Source organism: Haliaeetus leucocephalus, unplaced genomic scaffold (assembly GCF_000737465.1).
Source record: "Haliaeetus leucocephalus isolate CR32 unplaced genomic scaffold, Haliaeetus_leucocephalus-4.0 Scaffold273, whole genome shotgun sequence".
Taxonomy (NCBI): Eukaryota; Metazoa; Chordata; class Aves; order Accipitriformes; family Accipitridae; genus Haliaeetus; species Haliaeetus leucocephalus.
Genome location: NW_010972709.1, coordinates 6970792 through 6990085, shown reverse-complemented (window position 1 = coordinate 6990085; position 19294 = coordinate 6970792). Strand labels below are relative to the sequence as shown.

Sequence of the window (19294 nt, the reverse complement as noted above, 5' to 3'; positions counted from 1 at the left end):
ATATCTACCCTTTGCCCCGCAATGAGCAGCCTTGTCTGTCTGTGATGGCAAGAAGCCACCATTTCAGAAAACTGCAGCGATTACAGTTATGGAAAGCCTTGACATTGTGCAGGATAGTGGTCAACTTGCAGATATTAAACCAGTTCAGTAGCATTAACACTGAATGGTTGAAACAGCACAAAACGTCTGGAAATCACCACGGCTATGCACTGATCCTGAAAATTACCCAGCGTGGACAGATCTTGCTCATCAACCAAAACCCTACCGGTCAAAATAGGTTGAAATAACGAATCCCAGAGCTCCACAAAGCACTGGGATTCACCTGCAAGGAATATCCCCCCCACAAGCCCAACATCTACAATTCTCCCACAGTGATGTTATACTTCAATGGTATTTTTAATTCCTACTTTTCCTGTTGTGGTTTTAATAGGGAAACAAGGCTATAAATGTGAGACCTTCCCAGTGTTTGTTGGAAGGCCTCTTCTGGTCTCGGAGATGCTATGAACCCTTTGGGACTGGAAAAACTCTGCATTTGCACTCTGCCCTGCACCATGAAATCTTGGCAAATTAGTAGAGCTCTACAAAATAAAGTCAGTAATTAAAAAAACTGCCTGTACTGTCAGCCCATGCACCAGAACTGCAGCAGCCACATTTTAACCACCTCTCCGCTTCAACGTACACTCTGAAAAACGACAGGCATCACCTTCCCTCCGCGCTGACAGGCCTAAATACCGCCGAGGACACTGAAAAGGCAATTCTCCCCTCTTAGCGAGCTACCTGGAAGGCCACACCATAAAGCTGCTGTGGACACGCTCCTACAGCTCCTTCCAAAAGACCGCTGGAGGGGATTTAGCCCGCCAAGACGAGGCAGGGGACTGCCTCACACCGTCCCAAGTGGCAACACACCGCCGTTAGAGACTTTTTTCCCTCAGACTAAAAGCGCGCACCGCTCGCTCCCCCTCAGCGGCCAGCGACACCTGCAACCGCCCTCCCGCAAATAAACCGCCAACCCCGCCCGGCGGCGGGCGCCCTCCCTCCTTAAAGGGGCAGCGTCCTTAAGGACGCTGCCCCTTTAAGGAGGGAGGGCGCCCGCCGCCGGGCGGGGCTGGTGTTCGGCTTGTCAGGTCTGGTCGCCCGCCCGCCCGCCCCGCTCGGCGCGCAGAGTTGTGGCTGCGCTGTTCTCGCGCCGTTGCTATGTACCGCCTGGTGCGCCTGGGCCCGCTGCGGCCGCCGGCCGTTCCGCGCAGCCCCCCGCGTCCCCTCCCGCTCCCCGCCGTCCCCCGCGCCTTGGGCTGCGGTCCCCGCCTCGATGGGGTTGGCCTCAGCCCGCCGCTGCCCCTGGTAACGCTGCGATCCGCCGCCGGTAGCTCCGCCAAGGTAGGTAGGTGGGCGGGGGTGGGGTGTCTGGGAGCCCCCCCCGTGAGGTACTGAGGTGTGTGAGGGGGCAGCGCGGCCTCAGGGCCCGCCTCTGGAGGGAGATGTCTTGGTGGGGAGCGGATGGTAGCTTTGATTAAAGCCCAAGTTGTCCTGTTCTGGAAGTGTTTTCCAGCTTTTTGGGGGTGTGTTCAAGATCAGGGGTTCGGCTGGCCTGCGCTGCCCCCGGGGAGGGGGGGGGGGGGTTTTCCCTGGGGGCTGCAGAGTTTGAGCACTTCGGGTGAGTCATGAAGGATTAAAAAAAAGGGGGGGTCAGTAATTCGCGCAGACACCGAGAAGCCCGGGTGTTCAGGTGGCGGTGGCTGAAAGGGTTTTCTAAAAGTGGCGGGGGTTCAGCCCCCCTGCAGATGGCAGCGGGTGGCAGGGCTGGCGGCGTGCCTGCAGAGTCTGACTGCGCCTTTTCGTTAGCCGAGAGATAAAATACCAACGTGCACCCGCTTAACTGCGTGTTTCGCTGTGCTTTCACCGTTCAGTTGATTTCTGTGGAGATGGGAAGGAAAGATTTTTCTGATTTTGTACCACTCCTTGTTTTGTGTTTGAATTGACTCAGGAAGAACAGCAAATGATGGCCTTACACCTAACTGTTGTTTACACTGCAGTAGATTATTAAATCATGTTTATGCTGGGTTTCTGTAGGAGACAGGGACCTGCTTTCCAGCTGCTTGGGCCAAGATTGTGAACGTGAGCTTTCCATACAGAGCCTCATTTACATCTTAATTTCTACATCTTAATTTGCAGGTTAATTCCTGTAGCCTCATGGCAAAGCATAACATGATGTTTCAGATTTGTTTCCATGCCTTAGCTCATCCAGAAGCTGAGTCTTTGCCTAAATTATGTGAATAAAATTGGCTTTGTAGCAGCATTATATGGAAAATAGGTAGTTTTCTTTGCCAAGTTGTATGTTATTCAGGACATGACCGTGCTGATAGTCCAAATAATATCTGCTGAAGTGGTACTTTTTTTAACACCTTGCTTCGATACCATTCAGAAATTGCCTGGCATGTGAGCCTGAGAGCATGAGTGAATTAAAATGCACTTGGATGGTGAGAACAAGGTACTTTTCAATCCTTATGATCCATCTTGCAAGCATGGCTGTAAGACCCAGAGTTCCTCTGAGGCTTATGTATATCTGTAGGTTGTCAGCTCCTGTTTTCGTGGCAGCTATCTGAAGAAAATCTTCATGTTTGGCTCCTTAAATAAATAATGATCATCTTTCTTTGGATGAAAATTTCACTACAAGCTATTAAATCTTAAAATACCATTCAAACCATGCTTGGCTTTTAAGAAAATCACACCATTGAATAAATGACTATTCTTGACTAAGCATGTGATGTTGATTGCATTGTTAGAACAGCTTCTGGCAGAAGGTATTACGAGCCAATTTTGTTCAGTTTATTCAACTCGTTCCATTCAATAACTCAGTATTTAAATTTTACAGCTGGGAGTTAAAACAGAATTCTTCCCTCCTCCCCCCAAACTCCCCTTTGCTATAACAAAACTGAAGAGTAGGAGAATGAGTACTGAAACATGGTGAAGTAGCAGCAATGTAGTACAGCTATGTATGGAATCTGATTACATCCAGTGGCTGAAAGTAATTAGATTAAGCAAAAGAATGGATTCATAGTTAGATAATGAGCTTGCTTAAAAAAATATATATATGAACATTTTTTCCTCTTTACCTTCTAGTATTAAAACTGCTTGGTTTAAGCAACAAAGGATTTCTTTTTCTACTGGGCATTTTTCTTTCTTAGTCAAGTTTCAGTTTCTATTCAACTATGCCTTTGGCTCATGAGCCAAAAAAAAAAAAATTTTAAAAAATCTAACTTTATCCATTATGTTTGAAAATTTTAAAAATACAAGAATCAGAGTAAGTTTAGCTACACGATTCCCTAAATATGTATTTATGGATCAGCATGATTTCCTGTCAAAATGAAATGCAGAGTAACACAAATTATGATTAAAAAAGAGAAAAACAGCAGCAAACATAGGGTTTGGGGGTTTTGAGGGGGTGGTATGGTTGGTATGGTTGGTCTGGTTAAAATCACTGATTAAAGCGAGTTCATCCTGCCATGAGTGTTGTAAGAGGAGCCTGCCTTGTATCCTAATTTACAATCTCAGCAAGCCCAAAGATTAATCAAAAGTATTTTTCTTCTAATTTGTGTGCCTTGTAATCAGTCCACGGTAGGACAAAGTGGTGCCAGGCACTCAGTAGCTGTACCTGTCCTGTGGGCAGCAGTGGCCTCTAGTGTGGCTGTCATATTGTCATGACTGCTGCTGAATTCAACTGAAAAGAAAGGACTCTTCTAATCTTTCCTGACAGCCACTCACTAATTAGAGAAAAATCCTGAGGTCTTTGTGAAAACATTTTCTTTCTCCAGTTAGTATTTCTTCTATGACAAGTATGAGAAAGTATCCAACAGCTGTCTTGTTACTAGCAGCGTATATGCCCTTCTTTGCCGGCATTGGACTATCAGATTGCTTTGGGGTATATTTTAGTATGAAGTTCTGCATTTTAAATTTACTGAGATAAAAAGCTATCAATAAATTTTACTGTGACAAACATTTTCAGTGAAGTTAGGCTATTTACACCAGCACTGGCATGTCTGTATAGTTACTGTCTGTACTTTGGCAACAGTATTGTTTGTTGCTGTCAACAGTAGCAGTTCCCTGGTTCTTCCTTTTTTCAGCTGATCTACAGAGGGTGATTTACAGGAACTTAAATGTTGGACCCCTTATATCAGTAAGTTGTTAGTAAGCCAGCATCAGTGTGGTATCATGTAGGCTTTCAATGCCATCAGCTGCTTAGCCCTTGAACAAAAAGCACTTATAAGAATGCACTGTACGAAGCTGAGCAGTGGGTGTAAGCAAAGATCTCTTTGGCACCTCAGTGTCATCTCTCAAGCAACTGTGTGGGTGTGCCTTGGCACACATTTGGATCAAATGGAAGACTGGGACTATAATAACCCTTTTTAATGATGAAACTTGCATTGTGTAAGAACTTGCACCAAGCTCAGTGCATCCCTTTGATATGAATAGTTGGGAAAAGGGAGTTTGCATGGGCTCTGCCACAGGCATCTGCTATCATGATGTGAAAGAGCAAAAGCATGTTACTATCTTCCCAAAGCATGCTGAACAGCACTGTATGCAAGCCACTTCTTTCATTATTTCAGATTGGCTCAACCGACTGGAATATGATATTGTGCTTAATGCTAATAAACATTTTTAATGGTTTTCTTTTTAGGATGCAGGTGGTTCCCCCGAAAAGGCAGTCACAGATCCCAGTGGTGAAAACAAGAAACTCAACAAATCCCAGCAGCTGAAACAAGTTTTTAAAGAATACGGTGCTGTAGGGGTTTCATTCCATGTTGGAATTTCATTAGTATCTCTAGGAATTTTCTACCTGGCTGTGTCAAGGTGAGGTTTGCACAATTTTGTCTGTAGCCTCTAGGTAATGGTTTAGCCAAGAAAAATATCTTACCATTGTGCTTATTTCTGGAAGGAGACATGTACTCTATGCCTGTTTGATCTATACACAGTAATTTTCTGAATTTGGGGTATAGATGGATCCATTTATAATGGAGATTAGATCCATGCCTGATGAGGTAGGAGAGAAGATAGATGTACATGATCTTCTTGCATAGGTTCACGATCCATGGTGGTCAGGTGAAAACAGCAGAGTAGAGACTGCACCAGAGTAACTAACCAAATGAGAGAATTTATTTTTGTTCTGCAGAGATATCTTTTCTTCTCAAACAGTAGTATGGTCTGCAGAGATGGAGCCATACAAAAGTGCTGGAGCTTAGAGATAAATTTGTTTTTCTTGGTGTTGAACTCACTTTCTGTAGTTGAACTGCAGAAGGCAATGGCCACTAAAACAGAATTAGATTAAAAAAAGAAAACACTAGGTAACTGTATAGGAGTCAGGCGGGAAATTGTGTATGTAGCTTCTGGTGGGAATGCATCAGTTATAAATATGTCTGTTGAGCATGAGGTGTTTCAACTGAGGAGATGGGGAAACACATTGTTTCTCAAAACATTCCCTGCCACTTACTTTTGCCTTCAGTGGGGATATGTGAATGCCCGATTTCTCTAATTTACTACATCATGGCACAGGGTGACAATGAAAATTTTTTCCTTCAGGTATGATTTAACTCCCAGTTACAAGATATTATACTGCCAAATGAAGGTGGTTGCAGTAACAACTTATTTTGGAAAATTACTCCAAACATAGGAACCTTGATGAAAGCTGCTATGGCTGTAGAAAATTAAAATATTGATGGATTTGGTGGATAATGCTTATTTGAGATCTATAATACTTCCTTCGCTTGCTAGATTTTAGATAAGATACTTGTCATTTTAGCAGCTTTGTACTCCTCTGTTAGAACACTCTAAGCCTAACAACAGGTACCTTATTTGGTTTGGGTTGATCTATATGTGATAAATTTCATCAAGACACAGAGTAGGCTTTATTGCAAATTTTGGGAAGATGAATTTCCAACACAAATTCACAAATTTCTAACTTTTTTAAAATTCAAAAGTAAAGAAATAAATTATTTTATCGCCAAAGGTTGAGCATGGGACCGAGTATTCTCCATGCACATGCTGCAGTTATACAGCTGTAAAACTAAGAACAGACTTCACTTCACAGGGAACTTGTCAATTTAAGTAAAAAAATGTGCATCTGAAAATATTGCATGTGTTGTTGCTACAGAAGTAACTTAAGCTGTTAATGCTGAAATAATTAATTGTTTTTATTAAACATCTAATTTGAACATAAATTCCAGAGTTGGAAGTGTGCCATATTAAATTCCCTGAAAAAAATAGCACTGTATATTTTTTAGCATGCAACCTTGAAATAAACTAAAGAAATCTTGTTTTCTTTTTCCCTAGTGGTGTGGATATGACTGCAGTTCTCTTCAAACTTGGTTTCAGTGAGTCATCATTACAATCTAAAATGGCTGCTGGTACAAGCACATTTGTGCTGGCATATGCAGTTCACAAATTGTTTGCTCCAGTACGAATCAGCATCACTGTGGTTTCTGTGCCATTTATTGTCCGATACTGCCGGAAGATTGGTTTCTTCAAACCTCCTGCCCCAAATCCATGATTTCTTACTAGTTTTTACTCTTTTTAAATGCTCTATATCCATGTAGCTTTTCGGATTGCTAAAGTTTTTTAAAAGACTTACGTGGATTCATGTTAATGCTGACCTCCTCTTGCATTTCTTACTTGTTCTTTCAGGTAAATGTTACACTGTGAAAAGTGCTGTCCTCCTTTCCCTTTTGCCACCTCTTCTTCAGAAAAACCTGTTAAAATGGTATCTGGTTTCCACTGCAAGTGGTAATATAAATGCTTGACAATGAGCAGTCTCTTTAGAACACGCAGTTCTAGGTCTTTATAATCTAGTTTTTTGGGCCTTAACATTTCTCTTGTCAAAAGAGAGTGGCCATGTTAGTTTATTAGTGTAGTTGGGAAACAGACTAAGATTCTCTTCCGACTAGTCTGTGGAATAAACAATATCCTACTGTATGAATAGTTCTTTTGGTAAGTGTGTATATTGGAATCTAAGGGGGTAGGTGAGTGTTTCTTTGTTATAAAAGGCATGTATTAGAGCCCTGTCTTGCAGCACCACACACATGCTGAACTAACTTAAGTGGCAGTACCTGTATGCTTAATTATTACACAGTGATAATTGTTTTATCCAGAATAGGTGATGCACTGTTCTGAAACTACAGCTCCTTTGTGGTGCTTCCATGTTTCAAGATTTTATTGTTTGCAAATGTGCTTTGTTTATAGGCTAGGAGCTGGCCTTACTGAAGTCTTTTTTTTTCATGCCTATAGACTCAGAAGGAATCCTGAGTCTACTGAAATCAGTGTAACCAGAATTACCTCCTATGTGAACATATTCCAAAGATCATCAAGTCAGAGGCAAGGTATCTGTGGGTTTTTAATCTATCGAGATCTGGCTTTGTACTGGAGACTTTTTTTTTTAATCTAAAAACTAACCCTAGCAGCTTTCTGCTCCTGTGGATGAAACTCACATCTGCACCTGAAGTCCAGACATTACAATTCATAGCTTCTCAAGAAAAATTCTTATGCTTTTGTCTGACAGACTGTTGAACGTACCAGTTAGAGGTGCTTTTCATTTCCTTATTTGGACACTGTTCCTATTAGAATGTGGTTGCATATGCATTATATTCACATACCACCTTTCAGTTAACCTGAAGACTGGATCCCAAAACTAGGTAGTCAATGTAACATTCTGTGGTAAACCTGAGTTTCAGACTTAGAACTGTGCTTCTGTGAGATAGCTCGAGCCAGATCTATCAGTCTTTTGGACCTGTTCCTCCTTCCAGGTCTGCTCTTCTTACATTGTCTTGCTCTGTCTTTGTGCTTACACTTACCCCCAGGTGGCTCTGACAGATCTGTTCATGCAGGAATCTGATTAAAGTAAAATAGCAGGAAATTACCCTGGTGATGACAGTAATTTTTTTTTTCCTGAAATATAGTGAATTAAGAGGAAGGAATCATGTGGTTAGGATGAGAGTTGGCTGAGGGAGGGAAAGAGGAGCAAGTAATTTCTGTTGTTACAAGCAACCTATTAACTCTACTCAGCCATAACATTAAATTGCACCTTAACTCCTTTCCCATTCAGAAAGTCCAATCCATAGCCTGGTTGGATGCACTGAGGATTCTCAGGCTCACTAGTGAGCAAGCAGCATTTGTGCTCTAGAAGATGAGTCACAGCCACATACATCCTTGTACCTCTGTATTATTGCTACCCCTTGGTTAATCAGAGGTTTTCTCTAAGACAGGGAAAACTGGAAGAGGGGTAGTTTACCTCCTCTGCTCTGTGGAAGCAAACAGATAACTAGAGACTGCCACCTGAAAACAAAGAACCCATTGGTAAGGGCTTGGTCTCAGGGGGCAGTGCTGTTAGCACAGATGAGGGTTTAGCATCTTAAGATGGAAACAGTTGCAGCAGTGAGTAGGTACAAATGCAAGATAGAGGCTTGATGTATAATGCAAACACAGCCATACGTGACATATGTAAAGATTCATTACATAGTTAAACACTGCTCAAAATACTGACCTTAGGAGCACGGCATACTGAGAATCGGCCTTGCAGTGTGACCTGCTTCCATGAGAGCTGTAAGCTGTGTCACTAACAGAGCTTATATCATGCACAGCTGCTTGGCTTGGAGCAAACATTCTGCTGCTTCATGTACCCATGTGTGCAGAAGGAATGGCTGTCAAGCTCATTTTGACTAGCTGCTTATTAAAAAAAAGCCACCAACCACAACATACTGGACTTTGCCCATTTCATGCCTGCTTTGCAGTATGGCTGCTGAAACTGGCAGCTTGTCCAGGGTACTAGCTTCAGCTTGCTGCTATCTAAGCCAGCTCCAACTAGAGCACAAGTTTCAAATCAGCTTGTCCCTCAAGGAAGCTCTGCCTTTATCCTTGACTGATCTGTGTTATTATACCTGTTACATGGATGGAAGCTTATTGCTGAGTGTTTGATAGGTAAAAACTGCACACAGTTGAAGGGTTACCACATTATGACAACATGCAACCAATACTACTGTAGCTTTCTGGGACCTGCTACATTCTAGAACAGCTAGAGTCTTTTAAATTTCAAGTGGGCAGTCAGTATTTATTAAGTGTAAGTTTTACTTGGGCTTATTTTTTTCCTGTTCACAGAAGCCTGTGGTTTTTTTCTACATGCCCTCTATCTTTGTATCAATTTAGGGCAAGTACTGTTACCAAGGATAACGAAAGAATTCCAGAATAGTCACAAGGCATCCTTGTTTTCTTCATTTAATCAGTCATTTCTGATAAGTAAGTTTTGTCCTGAAGTTGATAGAAAATGAATATTCAAGCTTTTTCTTTTTCAAAAAAAAATCTTTCTGTAAAGCAGGAGTCATTTAAAGCAAATGCACCTAAATGTTATTAAAAGTCACCAGCACTAACTAGAGATTTTCTTGCAGTAAAGAAACAGAGCTTCATTTAAATTATGACCAGAATTGAGATTACCTATTAAGATAAATATGGTTGTATAAACTACTGGCAATTTATTTAGATGAAGTTTTTTGCAAAGTATGTTTTAAATTAATTTGAGAATATATTTTGAATTCTAGAATCCTTGCTTGTAAAAGGATCATTTTTTAAAGTGGTTTGTAAAATAGTGAAGATGACCTTAAAGTCTTATAATGAAAATAAAGTAAATTGCTTTCTCTTAGTTTGCTTGAAGAGTTTTACTGGAAGAATAGTTGGTTTGTATGTTTTGGTGGTGAGTTGCCTGACCCTTGCTACCTTTTAGGGAGTAACACCTTACAACACCAGACATTAACATTAGTTCCTGTTACATATCCTGTTTGATAACAATACTTTCCAGACCTTTCTCTTAGAAGTGCTTTCAGACCATGTTGTCTTTGAATAACTGCATTAAAAAAAAAAGGAAGAAAGAAGCAGGCCTAGGTTTCAAGGGTTGTAGAAAACCCATAAGGCAAGTAGCAACACATTTGGTACTTACCTTGTAATCGTGTGTTGTGACTGCAGAATTGTAAGTGACCACACATACTTTGTGGTACCAGCACTTTGAGCAAGAACTTTATACCAGCATCCTTTTTGACAGAGGTGGGAAGCAACCTTATTTTGTGATCATAGATGAGGAGTCAAGCTGTACTGATGGTTAAGACAAGTGGTTAGAGAGACAGCCAGTGGAAGTGATAATGCCATAAGGAATGTTACCGTGCTGGTGGCAGTATATAACAAGTCTTTATTTTAAAAGTTGAGTGCTCACATTTAAGACAAAATAGAGACAAAAATAATGCACACATCATTTTTAGGACACTTAGAGAAATGCATTCACCTTACTCAGTTTCAGATTACACCACAGTTATGATACCCTTAGCAGCCCAGTAAGTTAGGAGGCAGGTATCTCCAGGATATTGCACTGTCCAATAAGCTAGAATGACAACTTCCTCTTGTTGTTAGAACAATGAACCATTACCAGGACAGACCACATCATAAGAGCCTTGAACAGCTTAATACTTACACCAGCAAACCTGGCCCACATGCAACTGGATTTCAAGTATATTAAGTATTCCACAACCTCCAGCTAGAAGTCAAATGACTTTACATTGCAATTAGAGTTTAAGGAGACTGCCAATCCAAAGACTTGCATTCCAATTGCCATTAGATTCCAAGACCTGCTTTTCATATTGTAAGTATTAGAGTAGTCACAGTACAAGACTCCTTTTGTTGATCCCATGAGGTTACCCCTGCTATGACTGTGTTCTGGATGGGGCAGCAACATCACTCCTTCTGCTGTTGGGCATCTTTGTAGAGTTTGCTGTAATCCAGGGATGAAGAAGTACATCCTTCAGGGGCAGTCGACAGAACGGGTTATGCTTCAGAAGCTTTGAAATTAAATCCCTTGCACCTTCTGTTACAAATGGAGGAAACCTGAATTCCACCTATGGAAGAAGAACAACACTAAAGATAATGCAAAAGTTCTTTGGTAATAACCAAGCCAAGGTAGATCTGGAAAGGAAAGCTATGTCAGCCTTGTGGGCTATGCACCTTACACCTGTTGAGATGAGATTAAGTAATTCCATCATAATCCCAAAGAAAACAAGGTTCTCGCTACTTGTAGAAGTTAAGCTAGTGTATTTTTCAATGTACTTCAAACAAGATCAGCTTGCTGGAACTTTTCTAGGGTATGCAGCAGGAAAGGTTCAGCTTATGTATTTGTAGTAATACCTTGAATGTTAGATATTCATTTTATAAATTGGAAAAGGAAAGATGCAGAGAAGATTAGTAGCCTTATGAAAGAGGTAGAAGTTCAGATGCAGGCAGAAACAGGGTAGAAGCAAGGAAGTAAGGCAAGGTATCTTAAGCTCTCAGTCATTCTACTGAATGACTGAAGACAGTTTTAGGGATCTAGCTTCACATATATCATTGTGTCTTGCTACAGTTCTAGTTATGATACATGCCGTTCTTCAAAATGACCATTTGTTAAACTTCAGTAAGACAACAGAATTGAAAGACAGAACAATTCAACTATTCCAAATAAGTGTTGGCACATACCTTGGAAATAGCTCTGTAGGTTTCCTGATATGTTTCTGCTTCAAAAGGTGGTTTCCCTACGAGGAATTCATAGCACAGAACTCCCAGGCTCCAAATATCCACCTTTTCATCATGTGTTCTTCCCTCAATCATTTCAGGAGGCAAGTAGTCAAGTGTCCCACAGAGAGTTGTTCTCCTGAAGAAAAGTCTAAGTTAATAATTTGCTGATTATGGCAATTATAAGATCCACTTCAAGAGCCAGACAGAAACTAATGCTGGCAATCATCTGTACCTCAGTGCAGTCTACCCTGGATAGAGTCAGCACCACCAGAATACCTGGTAAAGAAGTTCCAGCAATAAGTTTTCTACTTTTGCTTTAAAGCATCTCAGTCACTGCATTCAGTCTTATCCTTCCTTTTTTCATCCCACTTGCTAGATCAATAGTCTTCCTTTGTCAGGTGCAATTCAGACTAATTGAGGAAATGTCTTAAGTATATTCCTAGTGTGATGCTTGAACACAAGTGCTGGTCTGTCATCTCAGGGACCACTATAACCCTACAACAGTACACCAACCTTCTTCACTTGTTTCAGGTTCAGCAAGTTTTGAACTATACAAGTTGAAAAAAAGAGGATAATAACACTCCCTCTCTGCTACACCAGTTGACTATAAGACCTTTGCTGCAGTGACTCTGTTCTTAAAGAATTTTTTCCCAGTATTTTAGGAAGTTCATATTTACCTCCATTCCACAATCGCAAGTGTGGCAAGAAAGCTAACATTTTCACTACGGAAGTATTTCACTGCGTAAGATACATATTGCATTCTCACCTAGAAGATGGAGCATGCACAGACCATCCAAAGTCAGCAATTTTTAATTCGCCGTTTGAGCCAAGCAGCAAGTTTTCTGGCTTGATGTCTCGGTGAATCACACTCTTTGAATGACAGTATGATAGGGCATCTGCTAATTCTGTTATGTACTGTATTTAGAAAGAGAACAAATCTTTAAAGACATTGTCACTCTAGCTTATCTGGCTACAGTGTAGCCTTTTCTAGGCATAATAGCAGTTTAAGGTAAAGCCATTATTCCTTAAACCCTTGTAGTCTGGCAATACAGACTCTGCCTGAAGCGACCAAGCACTTACAATATTAAGCAATGCTGAACATAGTTATATTCGTGCTGTGCAGTAATTTTTCTTCCCAACTTATTCCTTGTTACAAGTGCACAAGCAAACTAGCATCTAAGGAATCTCAGTTTCACAGAACTTTAACTGAAGAGCTAGCTTTATGCTGCAGATATTCCAGATACGAAGAGCAAATAATGTATAAGAAGCTAGAACAACCTACAGTAGCAGTTCTTTGCTCATCAAACTTGGTAAGCTTCTGAAGTTCTTTGTAGACTTCTCCACGAGGTGCATACTCTAGAATAAGGTAGACTCTTGTAACATCGTGGAAGTAGCCATATAATCTGAGAATGTTGGGGTGCCTGCAACAAGATTTAAATATTCTTCTGAACAAGATATTTGTCCACATAACTTTAATTTCCTTTTTCTGCCTCCACCCTTTCAAGGCAAGCATGGGAACTTCAACATCTTGTAAGCGTTCCTTCAGCTCACAACATATCCATTAAGAGAGCTTCACAGCAGATAGATGGTGTTTATCAAAGCAGCAGGTTAAACTCCCTACTAGCAAGCAGCTAGCCAAGAGTTTGGCTAATTCATATCTTCTTGAACACACCTTTCTATAGCAGCTGGAAGAGTAGATTACCATTGAAGGCGCCAATTCCTACGAGTTTTAGAATTTAAGCTTAAACTGCAAAAACTATTTTTCTTCAGCAAGCTAGGCTTTGTCGTGGTTTACCCCCAGCCAGCAACTAAGCCCCACACAGCCGCTCACTCACTCCCCCCCATCCAGTGGGATGGGGAAGAAAATCGGGAAGAAAGAAGTAAAACTCGTGGGTTGAGATAAGAACGGTTCAATAGAACAGAAAAGAAGAAACTAACAATGATAATGATAACACCAATAAAATGACAACAGTAGTAATAAAAGGATTGGAATGTACAAATGATGCACAGGGCAATTGCTCACCACCTGCCGACTGTCCCCGAGCAGCGATTCCCCACCCCCACTTCTCAGTTCCTATACTGGATGGTATACTGGATGGGACGTCCCATGGTATGGAATACACCGTTGGCCAGTTTGGGTCAGCTGCCCTGGCTGTGTCCCGTGACACCTTCTTGTGCCCCTCCAGCTTTCTCACTGGCTGGGCATGAGAAGCTGAAAAATCCTTGACTTTAGACTAAACACTACTTGGCAACAACTGAAACCATCAGTGTTATCAACATTCTTCTCATACTGAACTCAAAACATAGCACTGTACCAGCTACTAGGAAGACAGTTAACTCTATCCCAGCTGAAACCAGGACAGGCTTATTTTCCAGGAAGCAGAAAACCAGAAACAAGCTCAGACTCTTGAGAAATTGCAGTCAGCCATGTAAATCCAAGCAGTAGACAAGGGGGTTTTTGTAATGGGAAGAATTGTTAACAGAAGTTACTTCATTGCAAGGTAGACAAAGGTAAATCTTGGTGCAGAAAGGGAAGAATCCTAACTAGCAATTCCAAGGTGTCATGTGTTTAAAAAGACACTTTTCTTCAACAGGTTGTTATCATAAACAAGGTTACTTGTTTATTTGAACACAAACAAAGCAAAGAGTGTAATTGGTCACTAAACTTTACCTAAGATGAGACTGTATTTCAACTTCTCTTCGTAGTTGATGTTCTACACCAGCTTCCTCAAGTTGTGTTTTAAAGAGCACTTTCAGCGCAAGAATAAATTTGCTCTGCTTTTCACGTGCCAGGTACACATTTCCAAATTTTCCTTTCCCCAGAGGACGACCAATTTCAAAATCATCAAGAGACCATTGCCTTCTGCAAGAGGAAAGAGAAAGTTACAAAAGCTAGATACTTGTGTGGGCTTTGACTCCTACATTTACAATCTCCAATGTCTCTGTTCAATAGATACTTGGTAATCTGAACTAGATTTTGTTCTTTAAGACAACACCAAGAGAATAAAATATGCATTGAGACTGTTCAAAGAAAGTTCTGAAAGCTAGTCTCTTCCTTCCTAAAAAACATATGCACAGAGATACTAATATCAACCACACTGCTACAAAATCGAGATTCCCTATACCAAGCCAGGCTCATTTCAATACACTTAATACAGACCTATTACTAGTGCATGACAGAACTGTTTAAGGTAGCCATACTACCAACCTAACTTCCTCCTTACTTAGACTCCAGTCTCTTGCACACGTGAAGGAGGCTCTGTTTTCAAGTGTACACCTTGTGATTGGAGCAGTGGCTATCAGTGTTCTCTCATGGGAAGAGCTATTACTCATTTAGCCAAAAGTTTTCTTTAGATTACAGGAAGTCCTTGTTCCTGAGAATTATCAGGTCAAAGTAAGCTTTCCTGGAGTTTCATGTTGTCTCTGTGAAGTGTAGGGCCACTGGTCTCCACAACCAAGGTGCTCAAGCAGCCTTCTGCTTAGCTGTAGCTTAGTTGCAGTACAAAGTCCTAGAAGTCAAAAACAAGCATACTGCAACAGGACTCAGCCAGAACAATTTAGGCATAAAACTTACTTTTTAGTCTCTTCATTTTTCTTTTTAGCCGTCTCTTCATTTTTCTTTTTAGAGGTGCTTTCTGCTTCAGAATTTTTTGCTATGTATAGAGAAATAGATCAGCTTTATGAACCAGACCCATGAACACAATACAAAAATTCACGTGGGAGCAAATCTAACCTCTGTGCAGTATCTGAAACAGTTCTTAGAATACATTCAATGACATTTTAAACAACCTAGCATAACTTACTATTGGCAAAGCAGAATAGCAGTTATCAGTGCTATCAAAATGTAATTTTAAAAGCTTTCTTAAAAAAACCATTAAGCTTCCCCCCAAAAAATACAGTGTTCTTGTGTATAAGAGATTAACTTGAATACAGGAAAAACTGTGATGTATGAGTGCCAATTACATTAACTCACAACTGACTAGTGAGCATCTGGAAATTTTTAAACACCCATATAGGCTCTAAATGGGTAAACCTGGCAACATGGATAGTACAGTAACATCTACACTGAAGTATATGCTGCTACTCTCTGTCAGGGCACAACCAAGTACTTCTCTACAGGACTGTCCCACATCATCAGCATCAGCTTTAGGTTTTCTGCACCGCACTGTGCTTCACAGAATAGAAGCATCCCAAGTGTCACAACTGTATAAATACAGGTACATCATCTTCAGAATTACCAGGTACTGGAGCCTGTTGAGGTTTTTCATTATGCTTGCTTGGAACTTGAGGCCTACCAGTCGCTTGGACCAGAAATTTTGGTCGGGGCTGCTGTGTTGTCTGGTTATTAGACAGTTTTTGGTTTGACAGTACAGATTTTTGTGATTGCACAGGAACTCGCTGGGCAAAGTTTGAAGGACACAGAACACGTTGTGCTTGAACTCCGCTGTTCAGCAACCGGCTCTGGGCAGAATGCTGAGGCACAGGGACACGTTTTGGGCCATCGCCAATGGGATTAGGAATCTTCAAAAAGAAAAGATTACGTATTAATTGTAGAATAGCATTATGGCCCCGTTCACTAGAGCAGGAAAAAAACCAACAAAGCACATTAACAGGAGATGTTAAGGTATTCTGATCTTCTGTTTTATGAATGAAAACATTCTTAAATTTCTACATTGATAGGAAAAAGTTAAGTTTTGTACAACAGCATACTTATTTATAGCTAGCAGGGCTTTTCCACACACATCTGAAGAACAACCACCAAAGGTATTATGACAGCAGATCTTTACTATAAAAACATACACTGCTTTGAGTCATTGCTTCCTTTAGTGCTCTTCATCTTGATATACCTTGTACTGCAACGGGAGTTCAGTGAAAAAATGCAAGTTTATTTAGTAAGGTTCAGCAATCTGCTTTTAATCTTTTGTTTCCAGCAAGGGAAGGTAGTTGAGGCTTATATTTAAGAAATTCTTAGTTGTTCTGGGATACTTTGCCTATAGTCAAGTTCAAATGCTAATGATTAGCTTCTCACATTTTTGACCCTCTAATGATACCTATGCAACAATTTAGATTTTCTTCCCCTAGATATTATTTAGTCTTCTGGTTCAGTTCACTAAAAATAATGTACTTACAGCTTGATTAAAAATAAGCTTTGCTTATGCTATTCTGAAGCTTTACCAGGACTTACTTGGTTTTAAGTTAAAATAGTGAGAATGTGCCTGTGTTTCTATGTAGAAAAAATACGTAATCAGGGTGATCTTGAATACCACTGCATGGGCATGTCAATAGTGATATTAACACGGTGCTTGCTTGTGGGAGCCATATCTGGAATAAGCTGACTACACACATTTGCTCTCTCTGGAAAGGATGTTATACTTAAAATACAAGGAGGATTTCCCAATTCAGGTATAACATACTAATATCAGCTATTAAAAAAAAAAGTAAGCCCTGGCCACTGTTTTCTCCAAGAGAAAGCTACTGAAAGACAGAATTGGCAATTGTTTCCTGCACATTGGTTCAAGACGGTTTTTCCCCTTTTTGCTATTTAGTACAGCTAGTAATTATCACAGGCGGTTTGAAACCGGCAGCTCTTGCGCGATCGGGAGACACGCACCCACCAGCCTAATAAGTCATTTACCTTCGCAGCGCGACCGAGGTATCCAGAATGGTTCTCTTTCGTATTCTTGTCCATAGTGCCCGAGAAGATCAGCTACATGCAGCTTAGCCTACGGATGAGACACAGCGACCAGGGGTCAGTTCCACAAAAACCACTACGCCCTGGACCTCTTCTTCAAAACCGTCCCCACCCCCCAGTTCGAAGGCCGGCAGGCCCCGAGGCAGGGCCCCGCCGCATCCCACCGCCTCACGCCCCCGCCCCGCAACGGCCGGCCAGCCTGCCCTCGCAGCATCCCACCGCCCGGGCCGGGCGGGTCCCGTCCCTGCCGCCGCCGACCACCTCCAGCCGGCAGCGTCCCACAGGCCGCGGCCCTGCCCGCGGAGCCCGCCCGCTCACCCCCGGCCTCCGCTCCCTCCGGCCGACCGCGGCTGTTTGAATTCAAACCGCCCTCCCTTAAATACCCTTTAAACTACCGCCTCTCGCCATTGGCCCCTCTCCCGCCGCTCGCGCGCGCTGATTGGCCGCTTTTCAACCGGCCCACCCGCCGATTGGCTCTCCGCACGCTCCGCTCGTCGCGAGGCCGAGCCTCGTCGCCGCCGGCCCCTGGGGCGCATGCGCAACGGCAGCCTGCTGCGTATCCCGAGTAGGGCCAACCCGCCCGCCCCCAGGGCGGTGTTTGCGCTACATGCGTATTTTACGTACCGTCTCTCCGCCGCTGCCTCCTTCCGTACTCCAACTGCGTGGATCGGCGCCCCGCTTACACACTTTTCTCCGCAAAGTCCCTGCCTGGCCGGGTCTTCCGTTACGCAAATCGCGTACGCCCAGACCACCCACCTGTGGCAACGCTACAACTACCATCCCTTCCTCACAGCCGCCGAGGCCTCGGAGCGCGCCGCCGCCGGCGGGGGAAGGGCGCCAGGTTAGTCCCGCATCCTGCGAGGCACCAGCCTCTTCCCTCTCCTCCTCCACACACGCACCCGCCGACCCGGGCCCCGAGCGAGGGAGAGGCGGTGCTGCCACCTCGCGTGGAGCCGAGCGCGAGTGGGGCCGGGGGCCATTGTGTCCTAGCCGGCGAGGTAAGGTGCCCCGGGTGGCAGGCGGCGGCCCCGAGGAGCGGGAGGACGGGCGGAGGGGCGAAGCAGGCCTCTGCCTCGCGCTCGCCCGCACGCGTGGCCCAGGGCGGCGCTCCACGTGCCCTCGGCTCTCGAGGACGAGCGCGAAGGGGACGCCGGCCCCGCCACAGCGCGCCGGGGGACGCCTGGCCCGAGGCACCTTCGCGGACCCCTCGTGTCGCAGCAGCCGCGACCCCGCGGCGGCTTCCAAAAACCGCGCAGGTTCTCGAGGAGACGCCGAGCGGCGGCGGGACGGCACCGGCGGAGGACGATCTGTGAGTGCGGTTCGTGAGCGGCGGCGCGAGAGGAGCGGGAGGCCGCCGTGCTGTCTCGGTTGCCGGCTGCCTGAGTGGTCCTGCTCACGCCCGTGAGGGGGACCTCGGCCGCTGAGTGACAAGCGGCAGCCGAAACTCGGTTCAGTACTTCGGGCCTCTGAAGAACCGCGATCGAAGGCAACTTTTAACTGTCTCTGCGGTGCTGAAAACAAGTGCGAAGGCGACCCTGGTGTGTGTGTTGGTGTTTACAAGTGATACAGGATAGGTAAAAAGAAGATGTCAGGTCGTCGTGTCGCTGCAGCATGTGACAGACGTCAGCTGCCACGGGGCATGGGTAGCATGGCATCCCCCCTCCTTGACCCGCGTCCACTTCGACTGCCGTTTCTTGAGGCTGACGTGAGTAGGGCTTTTGGGAGGGTGGTGGTGCGCTCCCGGGACAGGCTCTCAGCCTGCCGAGAGACCGTGCGGTCTGGCAGTGCGAGATGTTTGCGACTGTGCTGCCCGAGCGGCCGAAATCGCCGGGGAGGCCTGCAGCGCTGAGTGGCAGCGCCAGCAACTTGTTATTTCACAGCCCGTTCACCTCCCCGTGTTTGGGGATCCCAGTGTCTCAGCGGAAGCAGCGTTTCAGAGCTTTGCAGCTGGGACACAGAAAGAACCCCGGTCCTTGTCCCGTCCCGTCCTCCCCTCCCCGCCTCCATCAGCCGCCCTCCTGCAGGGAGCCGGCC

General features: G+C 43.8%; 3 protein-coding genes across 7 annotated transcripts in view; 2 read left to right on the top strand and 1 right to left on the bottom strand.

Annotated features, from left to right (window-relative positions):
- Positions 1-1194: 1194 nt before the first annotated feature.
- Positions 1195-8630, top strand: FAM210B (family with sequence similarity 210, member B). 2 transcript variants are annotated; one of them, XR_774491.1, is made up of 4 exons: positions 1195-1377; positions 4676-4848; positions 6325-6751; positions 7276-8630. XR_774491.1 is itself a non-coding variant. In XM_010569615.1 (3 exons), exons 1-3 carry the CDS (start codon positions 1195-1197, stop codon positions 6539-6541), a joined length of 573 nt encoding a protein of 190 aa, XP_010567917.1. In that variant the 3' UTR covers positions 6542-8630. The 2 variants fall into 2 exon arrangements, 1 of the variants encoding a protein (XP_010567917.1); XM_010569615.1 differs by having other exon boundaries at positions 6325-8630.
- Positions 8631-9862: 1232 nt separating this feature from the next.
- Positions 9863-17929, bottom strand: AURKA (aurora kinase A). Of its 4 annotated transcripts, none has more exons than XM_010569611.1 (9): positions 17885-17929; positions 17204-17291; positions 15807-16089; positions 15143-15221; positions 14240-14431; positions 12851-12989; positions 12335-12483; positions 11530-11704; positions 9863-10916 (listed from the first exon to the last, which is right to left on the bottom strand). In XM_010569611.1, exons 2-9 carry the CDS (start codon positions 17255-17257, stop codon positions 10725-10727), a joined length of 1263 nt encoding a protein of 420 aa, XP_010567913.1. In that variant the 5' UTR covers positions 17258-17291; positions 17885-17929; the 3' UTR covers positions 9863-10724. The 4 variants fall into 4 exon arrangements, with proteins under 4 accessions (XP_010567913.1, XP_010567912.1, XP_010567914.1 ...); XM_010569610.1 differs by lacking the exon at positions 17885-17929 and adding an exon at positions 17579-17617; XM_010569612.1 differs by lacking the exon at positions 17885-17929 and adding an exon at positions 17579-17617 and having other exon boundaries at positions 12335-12438.
- A 790-nt stretch (positions 17930-18719) lies between these two features.
- Positions 18720-19294, top strand: part of CSTF1 (cleavage stimulation factor, 3' pre-RNA, subunit 1, 50kDa) — an 8928-nt gene continuing 8353 nt past the window's right edge. The window contains exon 1 of the mRNA XM_010569614.1: positions 18720-18965. Coding sequence (XP_010567916.1) covers positions 18846-18965 — 120 coding nt within the window. The 5' untranslated portion in view covers positions 18720-18845. The remainder of the gene's footprint in view (positions 18966-19294) is intronic.